We start from the raw sequence: 19,424 nt of genomic DNA on the forward strand, positions 1-19,424 counted from the left end.
ACTGCACTCATGCACCTACCCCCCCACCAAGGCACACATACACATAATTAAAAATGAAATCTTTTTAAAAAAAAATAAGTAAACTCAGGAGGTAATAGCAGGAGGATTTCCATGAGGTTGAGACCAACCTGGTTTACAGAGTAAGTTCCAGGACAACCAGGGTTACATAGTGAGACCCTGTCTTGAAAAACAAAAAAAGTAATAAAGAAATATTTTAAAAAAGACTTTTCAAGGCTGGAGATGTAGCTCACGTAATGGAATGCTTGCCTACCATGTACAAAGTGCTGGATACCAGCACCCAGTAAAAGCAGATGTGGTAATGAAGGCCGAAGGTGGAGGCAGGAGGATCAGATGTTCAAGGTCATCCTCTGATACATAGCAAGTTGAAAGTGAAAAACCTCAACACACACCCCCTTTTTGAGACTCAGAAGGTCGCCTCAGTGGAAAATTCCCCAAGGTCCCTTCCCCTGGACAGGGAACCAGGTCTGATGAGAAAGAACATCTGGTCCAGAGTGCTAACGAAGGAGACCGGCAGGCTGTAGAGATAAGTGTACATCTGACCTTGTGGTTTCTCCAGGGAGGATGAGTTATGTCTGCGCTTCTGACAATCCCCTATTGCTTGCCCAGATCTGCACCTGTAGTAGCTCCACTCCTTACAATACCTCTATTACTTTGCTTGCCAAAAGTATGCATATAAAAAGAAAGCTGTCCTAGGGCTGGCGTGTTCAGTTAGCTAAGGCTGCTGAATCGCCCACAGACGCCTGTGTAAACAATAAACCTCTTGCGGTTTGCATCCAACTGTCTGGTTATTGAGCTCGGGACGTCACCAGGGTATTCAGCCTGAAGCCTGATAACTTCAGGTCTTTCAACACAATCAACTCTGACTTTATGTAAAGGGCAAAAAGCCTTGTGCACACGGAGAAGCACTGGAGGAGTCGGGAAGGTAAAACACAACTTGCCTCTAATGGAATCAGGTGCGTAGCTGCTCTTTCTGGAATGATGTAGTTCTAGCACCTGGTGATCCTTTGCTGTCTGATGAGACAGGCTCTGCTCGTATTTCCCAGAATTTGTTTCTACTTACCTAGGACCTTTCCCCTGAGTCGTGAGCACTGCTTTTACACCACGAAACCCACTCTCAGAGTGAGGCCACTTGTGCTTTACAACAGCATAAGCCACATCTATGTTACGTTAGGGCCGGGCCAACCCTGACACCACAGGCATTGTTTACCTCAGTCAAGCTCCCTAGACCCTAAATCTTGGGAACAGCAGTAGCCATTCTTGTGAAAGAAGTCTGATGTACTTAGTAAAGAATTTCAGTGTAGACCTGTCTTAAAGTGTGCACTTGGGGCTGAGTTAATTGTTATCTGAATATCTTTTTCCAAACTTGTGCTGTGCTTGCTTACATATGATTAAAGTAAAACGACCTGGGCAAGACTCTAGGAGTCTTGGTCCAGCGCCTGTTACAAGACAGGGTTTCTCTGTGTAGCCCTGGCTGTCCTGGAACTGACTTTGTAGACCAGGCTGGCCTCGAACTCAGACATCCACCTGCCTCTGAGTTCCATTTTTGTCTCTTCATCGATTATTCATCGCCCACAGACGCCTGTGTAAACAATAAACCTCTTGCGGTTTGCATCCAACTGTCTGGTTATTGAGCTCAGGACATCACCGGGGGTATTCAGCCTGAAGCCTGATAACTTCAGGTCTTTCAAAAGTCAGGCTGTAGCAGGGCGGTGGTGGCGCACGCCTTTAATCCCAGCACTTGGGAGGCAGAGGTAGGCAGATTTCTGTGAGTTCGAGGCCAGGCTGGACCGACAGCCTCCAAAACAATACAGAGAAACCCTGTCTCGTAAATACAAAAAAAAAAAAAAAAAAAAAGTCAGGCTGTATATGAGCCCCTGCTTAAGAAAAAAGTTCTCTTTGTAACGTGACTTTATTGTGGTTTGGTGCAGCTTAAGTTTAGGGATGGGAAAGGAGTACTGTTATAGTAAAACTCAAAGTTTTACCTAACTAAACACAGCTCCTTATTTTTTTCTTTTAAAATTTAACTTTATTTCATGTGCTTTGTTGTGAGGGTGTCAGATCCCCAGAACAGGAGTTTCCATGGTTCTTGTAAGGATTCAGGCATTATGCTGGCCTGCCCCTGCCACCTGGCAGAATGCACTCAGGCAGTACCCTGGTCAGCCCAGGGTTCCATGGCTGTGTAGTCTCTGTGCAGTTGCAAAGGACCCCTTTAAAAGAAAGACCGTGCCCACTTATGCTCTCTTGCTCTTTCTGCTCTTTCCGCCCCTCTTCTTCTTCTTCTTCTTCTTCTTCTTCTTCTTCTTCTTCTTCTTCTTCTTCTTCTTCTTCTTTTTTTTTTTTTTTTGAGACAGGGTTTCTCTGTATTGTTTTGGAATCTGTCCTGGAACTCACTTTGTAGACGAGGCTGGCCTCGAACTCACAGAGAGATTTGCCTGCCTCTGCCTCCTGAGTGCTGGGATTAAAGGTGTTCGCCACCAACGCCCAGCTTTTTGTTTTGTTTTGTTTTTCGAGACAGCTCTGTGGCTTTGGAGCCTGTCCTGGAGCCCGCTCTGTAGCCCAGGCTGGCCTCGAACTCACAGAGATCCACCTACCTCTGACTCCCGAGTGCTGGGATTTAAGGCGAGCACCACCAATGCCCAGTCTGCCTCTCCTCTTCTTTCTGCTTTCCTGCTCTTCTCTCTCTCTGCTCTCCTGTTTTTGCTCCTGTCTCCCTCTTCTCTTCTGTCCTCTCTGTCTCTTTACCTCTCTTTCCTTCCCCCTCCCTCCCCTTTCTAATAAAACTTCTCACTCAAGCTCTGCCATAGAATCTGCCATGGACCCCCACGCAGGACCCCCTTGTAGCTTTATCCTAGCATTGATGCAAAAGAAAAGCAGCTGTGAGCTGCATGTGGATGCTGGAATTGAACTCAGGACCCCTGGAAGAGCAGTTACTGCTCTCAACCACTGAGCCATCTCTCCAGCCCCTCATTTGTTATTTTTAGCCTCTTTGAGATGTCCTTAGGAAAACATTTCAGTGTTTCTATACTCAATTTTAGCTTCGTCAAGTGTGCTCAGGGTTTTGCTTTGTTTTATTTTTGTTTGGCTTGGTTTTTAATTTTCGCGTTTATTTTGTGTGTGTGTTCACACATATATATGTATTGGAGAGTACGTGGCATTGAATGTGTGTGGAGGTAAGAAGACATCTTGTGGGAGTCTGCATTCTGTCTTTCCATCATGTGAGTCCTGGGGCTTGAATGTGAGTCATTAAGTTTGGTGCCCAGCGCCTTTACCAGCTGAGCCAACTCACAAACCCTCGGTTGCGTTTTTTTTTGACTCAGCAGGAATGGCAAACTAGATCCCAAGGTGTCCCTTAGTTTTTCCTGTTACTATACCCTGCCTCAAGATCAGAGCCCGTTTCGCTGTCTACAGCAGGGGCAAGCTTTACTTCCCAGGTGAGAGCTAGTGCAAACTAGTTTAAGGGGGACCACTACTTAGGGGCTTCTCTTATTTTCATTCCATATGCAAATGCTGTGGAATTCCACAGGGGCAGGGAAATCAATTAGGGAATACATCCCCCGCCCCCGCCGTGCAGAAATTAGAAATGGGCTATGCGAGGGCCCTGGTTCTGCCTACAGGCCACAAGAGGGCATCAGATTGAATTGTAGATGGTTGTGAGCCACCATGTGGTTGCTGGGAACTGAATTCAGGACCCCTGGAAGAGCTATCAATGCTCTTAACCTCTAAGCCATCTCTCCAGCCCCGAGTTAATGATTTTAGGGGGGGGATGTTGAGACAGGGTTTCTCTGTGGCCTTGGAGGCTGTCCTGGAACTCACTCTGTAGACTAGGATTGCCACAGAACCACAGAGATCCACCTGCCTCTGCCTCCTGAGTGCTGGGATTAAAGGTGTGTGCCACCAACGTCCAGCCCCTAAATTAATGATTATGTAGACAGTGTTCTGCCTGCATGTATGTTTGCACACCAGAAGAGGGCACTAGATCTCATTATAGATGGTTGTGAGCCACCATGTGGTTGCTAGGAATCAAACTCCCGACCCATGGAAGAGCGAGCAGTCAGTGCTCTTAACCTCCAAGCCATCTCTCCAGCCCGAGCAGCCAGTATTCTTAACCTCTGAGCCATCTTTCCAGTTCCCCTGAGTTAAAGATTAAAGAATAACAGAGACTTACTAGCTGGCTGCATGTACAGCCACCCCCAAGTTCCTCCATAGTTGTTGAGGGTAGTGACTTTAAGGACACCTGCCTTCTGCAGATAGCATGGGAACTGTGGATTAGAAACTTTAGGAAGACTTGTCTACTGTTGGTCCAAGCAACATGGAGAAGGTCGATTCCATTGTCCTCTTGTCCATGATCTGGAGTCCTTTGCAGCTGTTGTGGTGAAAGGCAGGATTGCTCAGTGGCTAGTGTTACCACTTTTGTGGGTGGAGTTTCTTCAGTGCCCATCACTCTTGGAGGAAATGGTGTGGGGCCAGCAGCTGGCCTGTCTCTCTGTTCTAAAAAGTTTTAAATGAAACATTTTAAATGCCATATTCTCTAGATCTCTGAGCATTTGAGGGCTTGTCTGTCAGCCTCCCTCCCCATGTGGGTGCTGGGTTCTGCAAGGGTCACAAATGGCTCAACTGAGCCGTCTCTTCACCCTCTCCACCTTACTCTTTGGCAGTATCTATCTAGGACCCTGAGTTCTTCAAATGCCTAGACTGGCTGATTTAGGAACTCCTGGGATCTGTCTGTGTCTGCCTCCCTGTTGCTGGGGTTACAAGCATGTACCTCCCTCAGTAACCATTTGATGGATCTTCAGACAGAATCATCCATGCACTGGGCCGAGAAGAACGGCAGGAGGAAAGAAGCTCAAGGTCACCCTGAACTCCATGAAACAGTGTCTCAACAATACAACCACACCTCACGAGCAGGTGCCACAGTTACTCCTGAGCGAGCACTAGAGCAAGTTCCTCTGTTGCTCCTTACAGCAAAGAACTGTTCGTGTTTCATGACAGTCACTGCCAGAGGAGTTAATAATAAGCAAGCTTTGTATTTTGTCCTGGGGGACATATTCTGAGGTAAGCTGACCCAAGAACCAGGCATAATCGGCTGTCCTCTATCGAGGCACTGCTCTAGCTGTTCAGTCGGGATTGGTGGAGGACATAGGCAGCAGCATGAAAATAAAGAGACTGACATCTACAGAAACACATTGTCTTTTCGTTAGAACAATGGAGGGCAGAAGGCTGTCCAGGGGAATGGAGATTGTGCACCCTGGCTCAAGGGCCTGAAAGGGAACTCTTGGGGTAGAAGATACCATCTGTAGGTCTATTGCCCAGCAGTCTCAAAGTTGTACCTACAAATCCAGGGATTCTCTTGTTTCCCTCCAAGTGCTGGAACTCAGATACCACTTCTGTCTCTTTCTCTCTCTCCAGGCTCTCTCACTATGTAATAACCTTGACTGTCCTAAAACTCGATATGTATGTAGACCAGGCTGACCTCAAACTCAACTGCCTCTGCTTCTTGGGTGTTGAAATTAAACTTGTGTGTCACCATGCTTGGTTTAATTAGAATTTCTTTTCTTTTCTTTTCTTTTTTAAGATTATGCATAGTGTTCTGCCTGCATGTGCCCCTGAATGCCAGAAGATGGCACCAGATATCATTACAGATGGCTGTGAGCCATCATGGCTGTGATTGCTAGGAATTGAACTCAGGGCAGTCAGTGCTCTTAACCACTGAGCCATCTCTCCAGCCTCTTCTTTTCCTTTTTGTGATGGTGGGGATTGCACAAGCTAGACAGGAGCTCTGCTACTGACCTACACCTTATTTTTTTCCCCCCGAGACAGGGTTTCTCTGTATTGTTTTGGAGGTTGTCCTGGAACTCACTCTGTAGACCAGGCTGGCCTCAAACTCACAGAGATCCGCCTGCCTCTGCCTCCAGAGCACTGGGATTAAAGGTGTGTGCCACCAATGCCTGGCTTCTTTCTTTTTGAAACAAGGTCTATCTCTGTAGCCTTGGGTGTCCTGGAACTCTATGTAGACCAGGCTGTCCTCAACATCGTAGAGATTCACCTGCCTCTGACTCCTCAGTGCTGGGAGCACAGATATGGGACACTATGTCTCTCAGTCCGACTTCTGTGTACTTTTTTCTTTAAAATTTTTTTTATTGTTTATGTGCATCAGTGTTTTGTCTGCATGTATGTCTGTGTGAGGGTGTTAGATCATGAAGTTATAGACATTCGTGAGCTGCCATGTGGGTACTGGGATTTGAACCTGGGGTTCTCTGGAAGAGCAGTCAGTGCTCTTAAACAATTGGGCCATTTCTCCAGCCCCCAGTGTGCTTCTTTTCAAACGAGGCTCAAGTTCAAGAGTTGTAAAAAAGGAAGTGATTTGTTTTCAAAGTTGTCACATCAAATTTGTAGTTCAGTGAAAGTTCACAGTAAATGTAAGGAATTGTTGATATTGATTCATGTACACACACATGCACACAAAGTGGATCTTGTTATATAGCTCTAGCTACTCTGGAATTCACAACATAGAACAAACTTGCCTTGAATTTGCACATGCTGAGATTAAAGGCATGGGCTGCTGTGCCTGAACTTGAGGCAGAGTATAATTTAAGAGAATGGAGTATATTATTCTGAGAGGCCTCCACTGGGACTGCCCCTGTCAGGTAAGAGCCAGGCCAACTCTGTGTGTATGGTGAGGGGTGGGGCAAGCTCTCCCTTTGCATTGGCCTTCGAGAGGGGGGAGAGGTCAGCACTCCAGTGGGCATCAACACAGACTCCAGCTGCGGTAGGGACATGGATTCAGACATGACCCTCTGGCTAGGCTGAGTTTCCTTTTAATTTAGTCACAGAATGTCAATTTCAGACATCAGAAAACAAATTCAGAACACTGAAAACAAACCTAGCTATCTGGGTGGTGGCATCAGCACACACCTTTAATCCCAGAAAAAAAAATAACTCACATAATTTATTGTTCAAGACTAGCCTAGTCTATTGTAAAAAAATTAAATTTTTTTTGTGAGTGTGTGGAAGCATGCATGTGGAGGCCAGAGGATAACTTGTTGGGGAAAGTTGGTTTTCTCGTTTAACCCTTGTGGGTCCTGGGAACAGAACTCAGGTTTCCAGGTTTGGTAGCAAGCATTTTGACTTGTGGAGCCATCTTTCCGGCCTTTAATTTTTGGTTTTTAAAGTGTTTTTAGGTTTATTTATGTGTAAGTATGTATGTGTACAATGTATGTGCCTGGTGCTCATGGATTTATAGATGGTTGTATGAAGTGAGAAAACATTTGCTAAATCTTGACCCAGTCTTGGGCTAAAACTGAGGCCAGCCTGACCTTCGGGCATGTATGGCACTTGACAGGCTTTCTGCTTCCCTCCCTGATCAAACACAAATACCATGGTGACACAACTGTGCCCTATTCTTATTAAAAGTTCGTATCCTGTCATGCTTGCTAACAGCCATTGAAGCTATGTCAACAGGATGTACCAAACTTGTGGTTTTTACCTTTATAAACCCCTTGCTCAGCAGGGCTGTGGTAATGCAGGACTTTAATCCCAGCACTCCAGAGGTAGGCACATCTCTACGAGTTAGAGGCCAACTCTTGGTTTAGGTTCCAGTTCCAGAACAAACAGAAATGAGATCCTGCCTCAAAAAACCAACTAACCAACCACCACCAAAAAAGATGAAGTGATTCAAAGGGGAAAATAACATAACTCTTCCCCTCCAACCCCAACTTGGGGCCACCTCTAGACTTGCAGCTATAAGAGTGCATGGCCCCAGCTGGGTCTGTATGGCTCAATAAAACTTTCAGATTCATAGGGACTCATCCTGGTCTCCTTATCTTGGATGAGAATAGCCTGACTACTAGTGATTGACTATATACAAGTTGAGAACCAAACTCTGCAAGAACAGTAGGTATTCCCAACTTGAGCCAAATCTTCAGTTCCCACCTTTAGCTGTTGTTAAACCAACCTCATGTCAGACCTCAGTATTTGGTGATTTCATGAGACATTCTGTTTTTTGGATTCCAGCTTTGTGTGTACTTACAACTTTTTGTGACATTATCTTAGCACTTTGGCCCAGGCTGGCCTAGAACTCACCCTGATAATCTTCCTCCTGCCTTAGCTTCCTAAGAGGTGGAACTAGGGATGTGAGCCACCACATCCTGCTTTTTTTGTTTGTTTTTGTTTTCCAAGATAGGGTTTCTCTGTGTAACAGTTCTGGCTGTCCTGGAAGTCACCGTGTAGAACAGGCTGGCCTTGAATTCAGAGAAATTAACTTGCCCCTCTCCAGAGTGGTGGGACTCAAGGTGTCACCACTGCCTAGTCCACCCAGCTTTTAGTCCATTCTGTACTTTAAAAACACTTAGCTGGGGGCTAGAGAGATGGCTCAGAGGTTAAGAGCACTGACTGCTCTTCCAGAGGACCTGAGTTCAATTCCCAGTACCCACAAGGTGGCTCACAACCATCTGTAATGATATCTGGCGCCCTCTTCTGACATGCAAATATGAATGCAGACAAAATATTGCATACATAATAAATAAATCTTAAAAAAAAAAAAACTTAGGCCGGGCGTTGGTGGTGCACGCCTTTAATCCCAGCACTTGGGAGGCAGAGGCAGGCGGATCTCTGTGAGTTCGAGACCAGCCTGGACTACCAAGCGAGTTCCAGGACAGCCTCCAAAGCCACAGAGAAACCCGAAGAAGAAAAAAACTAACAACAACAACAAAAAAACCTTAGCTGGACTTTGGTGGTACACGCCTTTAATCCCAGCACTTGGGAGGCAGAGGCAGGCAGGCCTCTGCCAGTTCAAGACTTACAAGAGCTAGTTCCAGGACAGCCTCCAAAGCCATAGAGAAACCTGCCCCACCCAAAAAAACCCCAAAATCAAACAAAAAAAAACCCTTAAATGGTGGCTCAGGGGGTAGAGGTACTTGCGGCCAAGTTGACAAATGAGCTCAGTTCCTAGGATCCACATGGTATAAGGAGAGAACTGACTTCCCGACATCCTTGAAGTTGTTTTCTGATCTCCATGAGTTCACAGTAGCATACACATACCCCTCCCCCAAACATACAGTACACTTAAAAAAAAAAGTATCTTGAGACAGGGTCTATTACATAGCTCTGTCTTTCTAGGACCACTTTGTAGACTAGGTTGGCTTCAACATTAGAGATCCACCTACTTGAACCTCCTGATTAATGGAAGTAAAGGTGTATACCAACATGAAGGCTTCTACCATCCTTTGTTTTTTCGACACAGGGTCTCTCTGTAGTTTTGGAGACTTGTCTTAGAACTCTTTCTGAAGACCATGCTGGCCTTGAACTCAGAGATTCACCTACCTCTGACTCCTGAGTGCTGGGATCAAAGGCGTGTGCTATCACCAACCAGCGACATTCCTTTTAAATATAACTTTTGTAATGCTTCAGGACATGTCTCACCAATTCAGATACCAGTGAAGAGAGGGAAAACCACTTTCAGGGACCTTTGATGAGAAACCATCTTGTTGTTTGCCATTTTTACTGCTGTTCTCATCCATTCCTTTCCTGTCCTTTTTAGGACAGGTTCCGAAGTCACAGAGAACACTGTCTCACCCCCCCCCCAGGAATATCTTTTTAAAATGTTCAATTTTTAGAATGAAGATGGCTTAGTAGTACAGTGATAGCTGGTCTAGTGTCAGGCTCTATGCCCAGCATAGCAAACTAACACCACCCACACCAACCTACCTCAGAGTCAAATGCAAGAGGTTATTGCAAATATGGAATTATTCTCATACTGTGCATTTATGTGTTTACACTAGGATCTCATTCTCAAGATTCTATCCAATTCGAGTAACTCCCTAGCCCCTGATGTTGAGCACTTCTTGTCCCAAATACTTAGCTGAGATATTAAAATTCAAATAGAAACTGTCAGATCGGAGTTTCCAAAAGGGCAAGAATTCTATATTTGATTTGGTTTTATATAGTTCTGAGGTAGGGTCTTTTAGTCCAGGCTAGCCTCAAATTTGATAGTTAAAGATGACCTTGAACTCTAGATCCTGCCCATAAGTTGTAGATTCACAGGCACACACATACCAATATACTTTGCTCCAGTTCTTAAAACAAAAACAAAAAAATGGGATGGGAAGGATGGAACCAGAAAATCATATATACTTGGCTACCTGGCACTTACTTTGGAGGTCATAGTTTGAGGTCACCTTGGTTACAGAGGGAATTCCAGACCAGCCTGAGCTACAGACTGTGTTCTAATAAAAAAACAAATGTGAGGATTATTTGAAATTCCTTTTCTAGTAGTTATCCTTGAAGTATTCCAACTTTGGGAAAGCATCAATAGGCTCTGTAGAAGTCAAATGTACTTTTACAGACATTGTAAAGGAACAGATGAAATGCTGAAGTGAATTTTCACACTAACTTACCCCTCAAAACAGGGGACTTTCCAGATTTAAAATCAAGACCCACTGTTCAGGTCGTCAGACATGAAGACATGCTGGGTGGACCTATTATCAACATTCCTCTTAAAAACAATTCAGGGGCCAGGAATGTGGCTCAGTGATACAGCACTTGCCTATATATTTGAGGCCCTGCATTCCACCCCTAGCAATATAGGGGGCAAATGGGTTTTAGGTCTTAGAAACCCTATTTTAATAAATAAAAGAAAAACAGAAATTTTAATTTATAAAGTTTTATTTTGTATATGTGCTAGATCTTACGAACTGCGGACAATCTTTTATGTCAGTCTGTTGGCTTGTAAAAGGCTAAGAAGTATGTGAGATTTGGGTGGTGAAATTTCCTTTTGGGAACCCCAATTCCAAAAGAAAAAAAATTGCACTCATTAAGTGACTTTAAAATGTGGTTCACCTTCCCCCTTACACCTGGAAGTTTGGAGGACAAGTGCTACATACTTCTGCAAACACAAAATAAGTTAGAAATACAATCGGCAGCAAGTTCTTAATACATTCAGCACTTTTGTAGTGACTTATCACACCCGAAACCTTATTTTCAATATGCAACACTCAGGTAGGTGCAGGACCAGTTCTTGTTGGGCCCTATGATAAAACCAGTACTGAGAATGGTTTTGTTGGTAACACAAAAGCTGGGGCAAAGGGTGCTGTTTTCCTTTATCAGCAGTCTGTATGTCCTCGTACCTTCAAACTAGAAATCAAAACTGGGCACTTATCCCCCAAAAGGCAATTTTTCTAAAATTCTAAATAAGGCAGGATATAGCCACCAAATTAACCAGAAAAAATCAACAAAATAAAATAGTCCATGGGAGAACATAACCTGGAAAAAATACTAATAAAAACCCGAAGAACTATTCCAAAGTAGTCACCTGAATATTCAGACTGTTACTTTCCTTTATAAAAGTAATTCAAATAAAAAAGGCTCCTCATCATTTTAACCAATGAGGATTAAAGACTTATGTTGTTAATGTTCACTAATAAAAGATAAACATGAAAATAGAAAACATTTGAATAATTCTAGGTCTGTATAATTATAGCTGAGACAAAAAAGCTGGGAGATTATCACTGAGAAAAATCAATGAAAAGAAACAAAGCCCAAATATGATTATGTTTATATTTCTGCCTCTGTGACGCTGAACATGAGAATTTGTTTGGTGGAGGGCTTAGAAACAGCAGCAATATGGTGTTTACCAAGTTGTACATGGAAATACTTAGATCCGACTGGGCAAAGTCCCAGTTCATATAGTTTCACAACTAAAATCTCTTCAACCTTTATGTTAACAGATTCTACTGTCTTCAATAGAGTAATCATGCCATTTAGAAACGTGGGAGTTTTTCAAAGGAAGACTAGTGATTCTGCAACAAACATTTAAAGGAGGAAACATATGGCTCAAAAGAATTAGTTGAGAGAATCAAATAATTTTTAGGCACTTTAAGACTTGAAATTTAAAACGTGCCACTTGTTTTAGAGAAAGACCTCAAAATCACCACTATGTTGCTCTTACAATAACATGCATCTTAAAATTTCCTGTTATACATTAATGCTTGAAGAGTTAAATATAGAAAATAATTTGCACAAACAAACAAAAATAACTCTGTTCATTTTCCCTCACTCATGGTCACAACACAGACCTCAAATGGAGGGAAACATGACTCAGAAGCCCTCATTAGGAACTGGTGGGCTTATATACACTCAAAGCAACTAATGGGAAGGGAGGAATCCCCCCATGACAAAAAATTCACAGCCTTTGAAAAATGTCAAGTTTTCTCTTATCTAGGAAGTCACTAAGTTTTATGTATTTCATAATTTCATTGTTAAGGAGCAGAAAATATCAACTTGTCTGTCAGATGGTAAGATAATGTAACTAGTACCAGTTACTCATCCAAACAAAGCTAACCTATTTCACTACGTGAGGAACTTTGAAATCTTCCAGTTGGAAAGGCAAACACTGTACAACCTTTGCTCAAACTTCAATTCAGGCTGGAGGTGCAGTTCAGTGGTAGTGCACTTGCCTGGAGTGCTTGAGGCCCTGAATCCCCAGCAATACAAAAACCAAAACCAAAAACAAAAAAAAGCAAAATCTGATGTAAACAGAATCTGTCTAGTGTCAAAAGTTGCTAAAATTACAGGAAGCCTAGAAGCAGGACTGTGGAATACTGCAAATAATATACCCAAAGCTTTATCTTAAATACTGCCCCTTTTAAATCACAAAATAACATGAATGCTCAATTTTGCTTCTGCTTTGACCAGTGCCAACTACAGCCTGCCAACATTTTCCTATCAACTGAAATGTAAAAAATACAACCAAGCTTGTGCTCATTAAATACACACGTATATAAAAAAAATACAAAAAGTACAAGATTGATTGTTAGGGGAACTTTTACAGCATCAACAGCCTGTTCTCCAAGTCTTTAGTAAGGAGCCAATCTTTCTGTGCACAAAATATGCAGTCTTAAAAAAAGAGGGATAAAAAGAAGGTACCAAAACTCCAAACACACCACAGGACAAAAGTTCTTCTTAAATCAAATTCTATTTGCGAATTCAGCAAAATAATTTCTATAAAATAAAACAGCAAAATATTTAAATAGAGTGGGCTGTATCTGTTTGCAGGGGTATTTGGTTTTAGACAGTTTCCAAAAATTACACACATTCAAGTCACCAATTGTCTTTGAAATACAGTATTAACTGATGAATTCCTTTATCTTCATTCAAATTGTTTATTCTAAAATTGTGATACCTCAATTATATTAACTACCAGTAATTTTTTTATTTTTAAATTAAACCCTGCTTTGAATGTTTAAAATTTTTGGAATGGAAAAGGAGCTAGGATAATTCTTGCTTTCAAGTAAAATTATGACTGAGCAGAGAATCAGTCAGACATCTTGGTGCAGAGGTACTCCAAAGACTGTGGGGTTCTGACTTCTGCATCACCGGGGTCCAGCAGAAGGACGGTTTAAGAGTTACTTAGTAAGCTCTACCAAAGAACAAAACAAGCACACCAAATACAGTCTTCTACTAGGCTCCAGTCAGCATCCTGGCATAGCAAATTTTTGCATGTTTTAAAATCTTTCAAAATTCCTACCACTAAATCGTAAATTTAAGTGTTCTTTATTTTACCCAGAGATCTGCACTGTCAAACGAGAAGGAACATGTGTGCAATTGAGAACTGCCTGCTTGCCACAGTTATCCCCTCAGCCTGTATTTTATAGTCTAGGGTTTAAGAAGGAAAGCTCCGAGCAATGCAGCCTCCATGTCAGGACAACTGCAGTCATTATGGTAATATTTCCTCATTGGCTACACTAACTTGTGTGAAGCCATGCTAAATGTTACAGCATATCTATAGCTTCAAAGTGATTAACCTAACATCAGAATAAAAAGGCAATGAAAAAGATCTAGAAACATAGTACATCACCAATTTTCCACATCAACCAAATAATTAAAAGGTAACCAGCCTTACATTGCTCATAAAATTGACTCCAGTGGTAAAGAACGAACACGAAACTATTGGTGTGACATGAATGGGTTGTTTTGTTGCTGTTGGTTTACTTTTTGTTTTTGTAAAGGAGGTGATCCAACTGCCACAAGGTAGGCAACACTGGCTGCAGAGTGCAGTGGGTATAACAAGAAAATTAATGTAGTTTTTGTAGATCTGTGAGTCTCATCAAGGAAAAAAAAGTTTCTTGCTTAAGAATTAACAGTCAAACATTAATATACTATATACACCTTTGCCATTTACACATTAGCATCAGGCCATTTATTACAAAACACTATACACTTCCACTGCAGGCTGGTTATATATTGACAGCATATTTCTGCAGATAAGACAGTGAATAAACTCTCCTCTCCATGTTGATTAGGAATAGTTTTTCTAGTTTTAAATATTAGCCAGATACAGAAAAAATTGGACTGTAAGGCCTGGGTGCACAGTCTTGATGGAACCAGTTAATATGTGCATTTCACTGATCCTTAGTCTGAGGTGGGGACACTTCTTCACTGCCTTCATAATTTTCTTGTGCTCGTTGGCCAGTTCTCTGAGGGTTATTCATGTGATGTGCTGCTGGGCCTGTATATGGCTGTCCATGCACATGGTTATTCTGAAAGACAAGAGAATTCTGTGCATTATAATTTTTCCAGGGCTGGAGAAATGATTAGAGGTTAACACTGTGCACAGCACCCATGTCAGGTGGCTTATAACATAACTCCAGTCACAAGATCTGACACCCGAGTCTCTGCAATTGACACTCACTTGAATATATATACAATACCATAATTAAACACAAAATAGATATAGGAAAAAACAAACCTATCCAACAGCAAGCACACTTTAAAACCATGAGTTGAAATTGGTGGCAATGCAACATTTTGTTTTATTCTTAGGATTAACCTTTAAACACACTTGCCTAATGATGAAAACTGGTTGAAAAAGAAAAACCTTACGGGTAAATACAAACTTTGGGACCCTAAAGACTGGGTAGGTCTGTATAAATCTTTGTCCAAAGTGATTTTTAGTGTCAAATATGTAAATTTAGGGACTAGAGACAGCTCAGTGGTTAAGAGCACAGGCTGCTCTTATAAAGGAACTAGATTTGATTTCCCGCACTCACATAGTGGCTCACAACCATCTTTAACTCCAGTTCCAGGGCTTCCAGCTCATTTTATACATGCTGAGAAAAGACTATTAATAGACATTAAATAAGAAAAAAGTAAATGCCATTATTAGTACATGTATAGGTATATATATCATAGAATGTATGTGAAGGAGTTATCTTCTTCTACTGTAATGGTCCTAGAGACTGAACTCAGGTGGGGCTTGTATGGCAAGAGTCTTTACCCACTGACCCATTTTACCACCCTAGTGCCAAAAATTTAGGTGTAAGCCTGACAAATTAAAATTCCCCATTACTATTCTTGGTTTAGTTTTCATAAAGAATGATGTGAGGGCTAGCCTACATGATGAATGCTGTCTCTTTCACAGGATAAACCTGATTTAACCATGACCTGAAATCCACAGGTGCACTTGCTTATACAGACAGAATTATTAATGTTAACTATTAATGCTACTGAAGTCACAACAAGGCTGAAGAAAAAGTAACCAGGCTAGATTAATATATGAGCTGGCCTTGAAACCCACTGTGTTGCCTTGCCTGGTGATTCAAGCCTTTAATCCCAGCACTCAGGGGGCAGAGGTAGGCGGATGTCTGAATTAGAGGTCAGCCTGGGCTATACAGAGAAACCCTGTCTCTACAAACAAAAAAAACCCCACTTTGTCAGCCATGCTGTCTCTACCTCTCCCGGTAGTGGAATTACAGATATGTGCCGCAGCAAATTTTTTTTCATCTTTTTAAATGCCTGAACCTGACAGGGTAAGGTTCTTTATAATCCCAAAAGCCAGGCCAAGATTTTAGGCTTAATGTTCTATTATTCTAGATTATGAAAATAAGCACTAATCATTCTTTGTGGTTTCACTTATACCCTAAAATATAAGGCTGCTTTCAGCGCTGTTCTCATGGCATGCTTTGCAGACCAGCAACACTTGGGAATTTACAGACTGTCAACAGATCTCAAGTCCCTATTCCCCAAAAGACCACATTCTTAATATGTATCAAACTCAGATATTTGCCCATCTCTGTCTCCTGAGTGCTGGGACTAAAGGTAAGTCATATACTCTTGATGAATTCTAACGCTTTTGTACCGTGTTAGGAACCGATGTCCATTTGTGTACTACTCCCACCTCAAAACATTTGGTCACATCCACATTTTATGAATGTTCCCATTTAGGATATTATCTCTTTACCTACTTTTGTAATTTGACAATTAATCACCTGTAGAAATATGCCAAATTCCCCATTAATTTTTACTGTCAACCTAATTCCAGGTAATTAAGCAACATTATTTCATTGCCATATATCTTTGTGTTTTCAGAATCCACTTGCAGTCTTAGCCTAAGGAGTGTCACCATAATCCTTCACACTAAGAAAGGATTATCATTTTTTTTGCTCAGAAAAATCATGCAATTTTACTCACACTCTATATAAGACATACCTATCTGGTAAAGGAACCGCATCACTGAGGCAAGTTAAATTTGCACTATGACCCCACTCCAAGCATTCTTTTGATGATGTACCCAGAGTTAGTTCAGATATCTCTGAGTTCACAGTCATGGTAAAAAGTCATCCTTTACAATTAAGCAAGAAATTGGTTCTAGAGCAGTGGTTCTCAATCTGTGGTTGCAACCCCTGGGGGTGGTCCAATTGATTCACAGGGGTCACATATCAGATATTTATGAGTCGTAACAGTAGCAAAATTACAGTTATGAAGTGGCAACAAAAATAATTTTCTGATGGGGAGCAGCACAACTTGAGGAATTGTATTAAAGGGTTGAAGCATCAGGATGGTTGAGAACCACTGAAGAAGTTAACCCCACTATCTGACTCCCCGTTTACCTGCTGATATTGAGATCCAGGGGAATGGGGGTATAATGGGGCATCCTCTGGTGGAGGTGACTCATGCTCATCTGGGGCATCTTGGTCATCTGGTTCCTAATTTTAAAGAAAAAGAATTATGCAGGTAACATCGAATTCACTGCTGACTTTGCCTGTTGACTTAGGAACAACTTTTAAAAACCGTGTTATAGCCGGGTGGCGTGGCACACGCCTTTAATCCCAGCAGTCAGGAGGCAGAGGCAGGTGATCTCTGTGAGTTTGAGGCCAGCCTGGTCTACAAGATTGAGTTCCAGGACAGGCTCCAAAGCCACAGAGAAACCCTATCTTGAAAAACCAAACCAAAACAAAAACTGTGTTATAGTAATTCCTGCAATCTAAGGCTCAGGAAACCTCCCTAAATCACTGAGGGGGCAGAAGATTATAAGAGTCAGAGGAACATGATGTCTCTTGTGAGACTCTGTCTCCTCTCCTAGAAATGCCAGGGAAGCCACATCCATGAAGTTTCAACATCACGGCTGCCTAAACAGGGACACCAATATATTTACTAACATGGAAAGAGGAAAACTCATGAGAGTTCAAGCTTAGACAGAGAACTATAGGTAAAGAAAGAATGTTGAAAGCAGGAAAATTATATCCCCCAGACAGGGAAGAGTCACCCAATACCAAATGGTGAGTCCTAAAGTAATACACATATAAGTAACTATACACATTGAGCAGGTTATTTGTAGATTTAGGGAAATTTTACACACACACACACACACAGAAAAAATCTGAGTCAGAAGTAGGAGTACCTAAAAGGGGGGGGAAATAATGTGGTTATATTTTAATTTGAAAAAATTGACCTTCACATGTGCACACACATACAGAGTAAATGAATGTCAAAGGGGGTGGGGGGATAGGGCTGGAGAGATGACTCAAGAGGTAAAAGGCACTTGCTACTCTTCTAGAGGACCCAGCTCCAGGGGATCCAACATCCTTTCTTCTAACCTCCATGAGTACCAGGAAGGCACATGATACACAGACATACACGAAGACAAAACACTCATACGCATAAAGGCTTAAAGATTCCTAATTCGGATTCTATTAGAAATGCATTTCTGAGGTTATAGCACAGTTATTTCTCCTGAAAGAGACACCCTCATTAACATATCACTAAATATTAAGGCAAACACAACTCTAGTGAAGCCTTTAAGAAATAACACAAACCTGGCGTTGGTGGCGCACGCCTTTAATCCCAGCACTCGGGAGACAGAGGCAGGTGGATCTCTCTGAGTTCGAGGCCAGCCTGGACTATAGAGCGACAGCCTCATAACAATACAGAGAAACCCTGTCTTGAAAAACCAAAACCAAAACCAAAACAAACCAAAAACAAACAAAAAAACCATCAAAACAACAAAAAGAAATAACACTATTAATGCATAACCAGTGGCCTAATAGAGAATTACTTTGCTTTCTTCCATTTCTATCTCTTGTAGACTGGTGGCTTTTTTTACCTCCTCAGGACAGAGTTCACAAGCTTTTGCAAGTGTCATCCTAGCGCTATGTGATCTCTCCAAGAAATAGCCATTTGATGTTTCATTGCTTTGCACTGGGGGAGACCAATTGTTGTAAGTGTATTGAGGATTGCCAGTGTATGGTCTTCTTTCGAGCTCATCTCCAAGCCATTCCACCGCCCAGGTCCATTTCCTTTTAAGATCTCCATTGCCCTTCAAAAGTAAAACCATATACACACGTAAGAGGATTTGGAGTATCTCAAAGAAAACTTAAAATGGTAATCACCCTACAACCTCAGGATTCTGTTCTTTTTTCTTCTTGAAATAGAGTCTTGTAGCCCTGGCTGTCTAGTAACTGTTATACAGTTCAGGATGCTGTTGAACCTGTCATCTTCCCGCCTTAGCCTTGAATGTTAGGATTATAGATGTACACCCACCATACCTGGATTAAACAGGATCTTAATGTCATTTTTCCTTTCTTATTGTTTGTGGTGCTAGGGATTTAATGCCAAAGCTTTTTACATTCTGGGTAAGCAGTAATAATACACAGGAACTATAGCCTTAATCCTTTAAAACAGGATCTTAACTCTTGATTGAAATTTCGATGAAATTACAAGAAAACCACCCTCACCTGTAGGATCTGGTAAGCAACAGGACAGCTGCTAAAGAGAGCTACCATACATTTTATACACTGGTATGCTCTTTTTTGATAGTGATTCTTAGAACGCTGGATTGTGTCAAACAGCCCATCTCGGTCATCTGGAATTCCTTTAAGGGCATTATGAATTCTGAAAAACAATCAGAAGATAAAAACTTCTAAAATCTAATAGAAGCAAACTTTTATTATCTATTACATGCCACCCAGTAAATGTTTGTGAGTTCAGTTCTTTCGTGCTTGACAGTTAAGTGCTACTATTAAACCTTGGAGAAGATGACAAAATAAACTGCTTGCCTAGGGTTATACAGCTGCCAACCAGTCTGACTTAAATCTGTGCCCTTACTAACTTTTCAAAGTGCTTTTGTTATGAAG

At 41.9% G+C, this 19,424-nt stretch overlaps 1 protein-coding gene across 5 annotated transcripts in view; it reads right to left on the reverse strand.

Annotated features, from left to right (window-relative positions):
* Positions 1 to 10,662: 10,662 nt before the first annotated feature.
* The window catches only part of Usp9x (ubiquitin specific peptidase 9 X-linked), a 130,130-nt gene continuing 121,368 nt past the window's right edge, over positions 10,663 to 19,424 (reverse strand). For 3 of the 5 annotated variants that reach the window (XM_040733714.1, XM_021233253.2, XM_021233252.2), the window contains 4 exons: positions 19,026 to 19,182; positions 18,347 to 18,607; positions 16,902 to 16,997; positions 10,663 to 14,552 (listed from right to left, as the gene is read on the reverse strand). In XM_040733714.1, the coding sequence (XP_040589648.1) occupies positions 14,415 to 14,552; positions 16,902 to 16,997; positions 18,347 to 18,607; positions 19,026 to 19,182 (652 nt within the window). In that variant the 3' untranslated portion in view covers positions 10,663 to 14,414. The remainder of the gene's footprint in view (positions 14,553 to 16,901; positions 16,998 to 18,346; positions 18,608 to 19,025; positions 19,183 to 19,424) is intronic. The other 2 variants (XM_013120866.3, XM_013120864.3) reach the window with 1 other exon arrangement.

This window comes from Mesocricetus auratus, unplaced genomic scaffold (assembly GCF_017639785.1).
Source record: "Mesocricetus auratus isolate SY011 unplaced genomic scaffold, BCM_Maur_2.0 Super-Scaffold_100033, whole genome shotgun sequence".
NCBI lineage: Eukaryota > Metazoa > Chordata > Mammalia > Rodentia > Cricetidae > Mesocricetus > Mesocricetus auratus.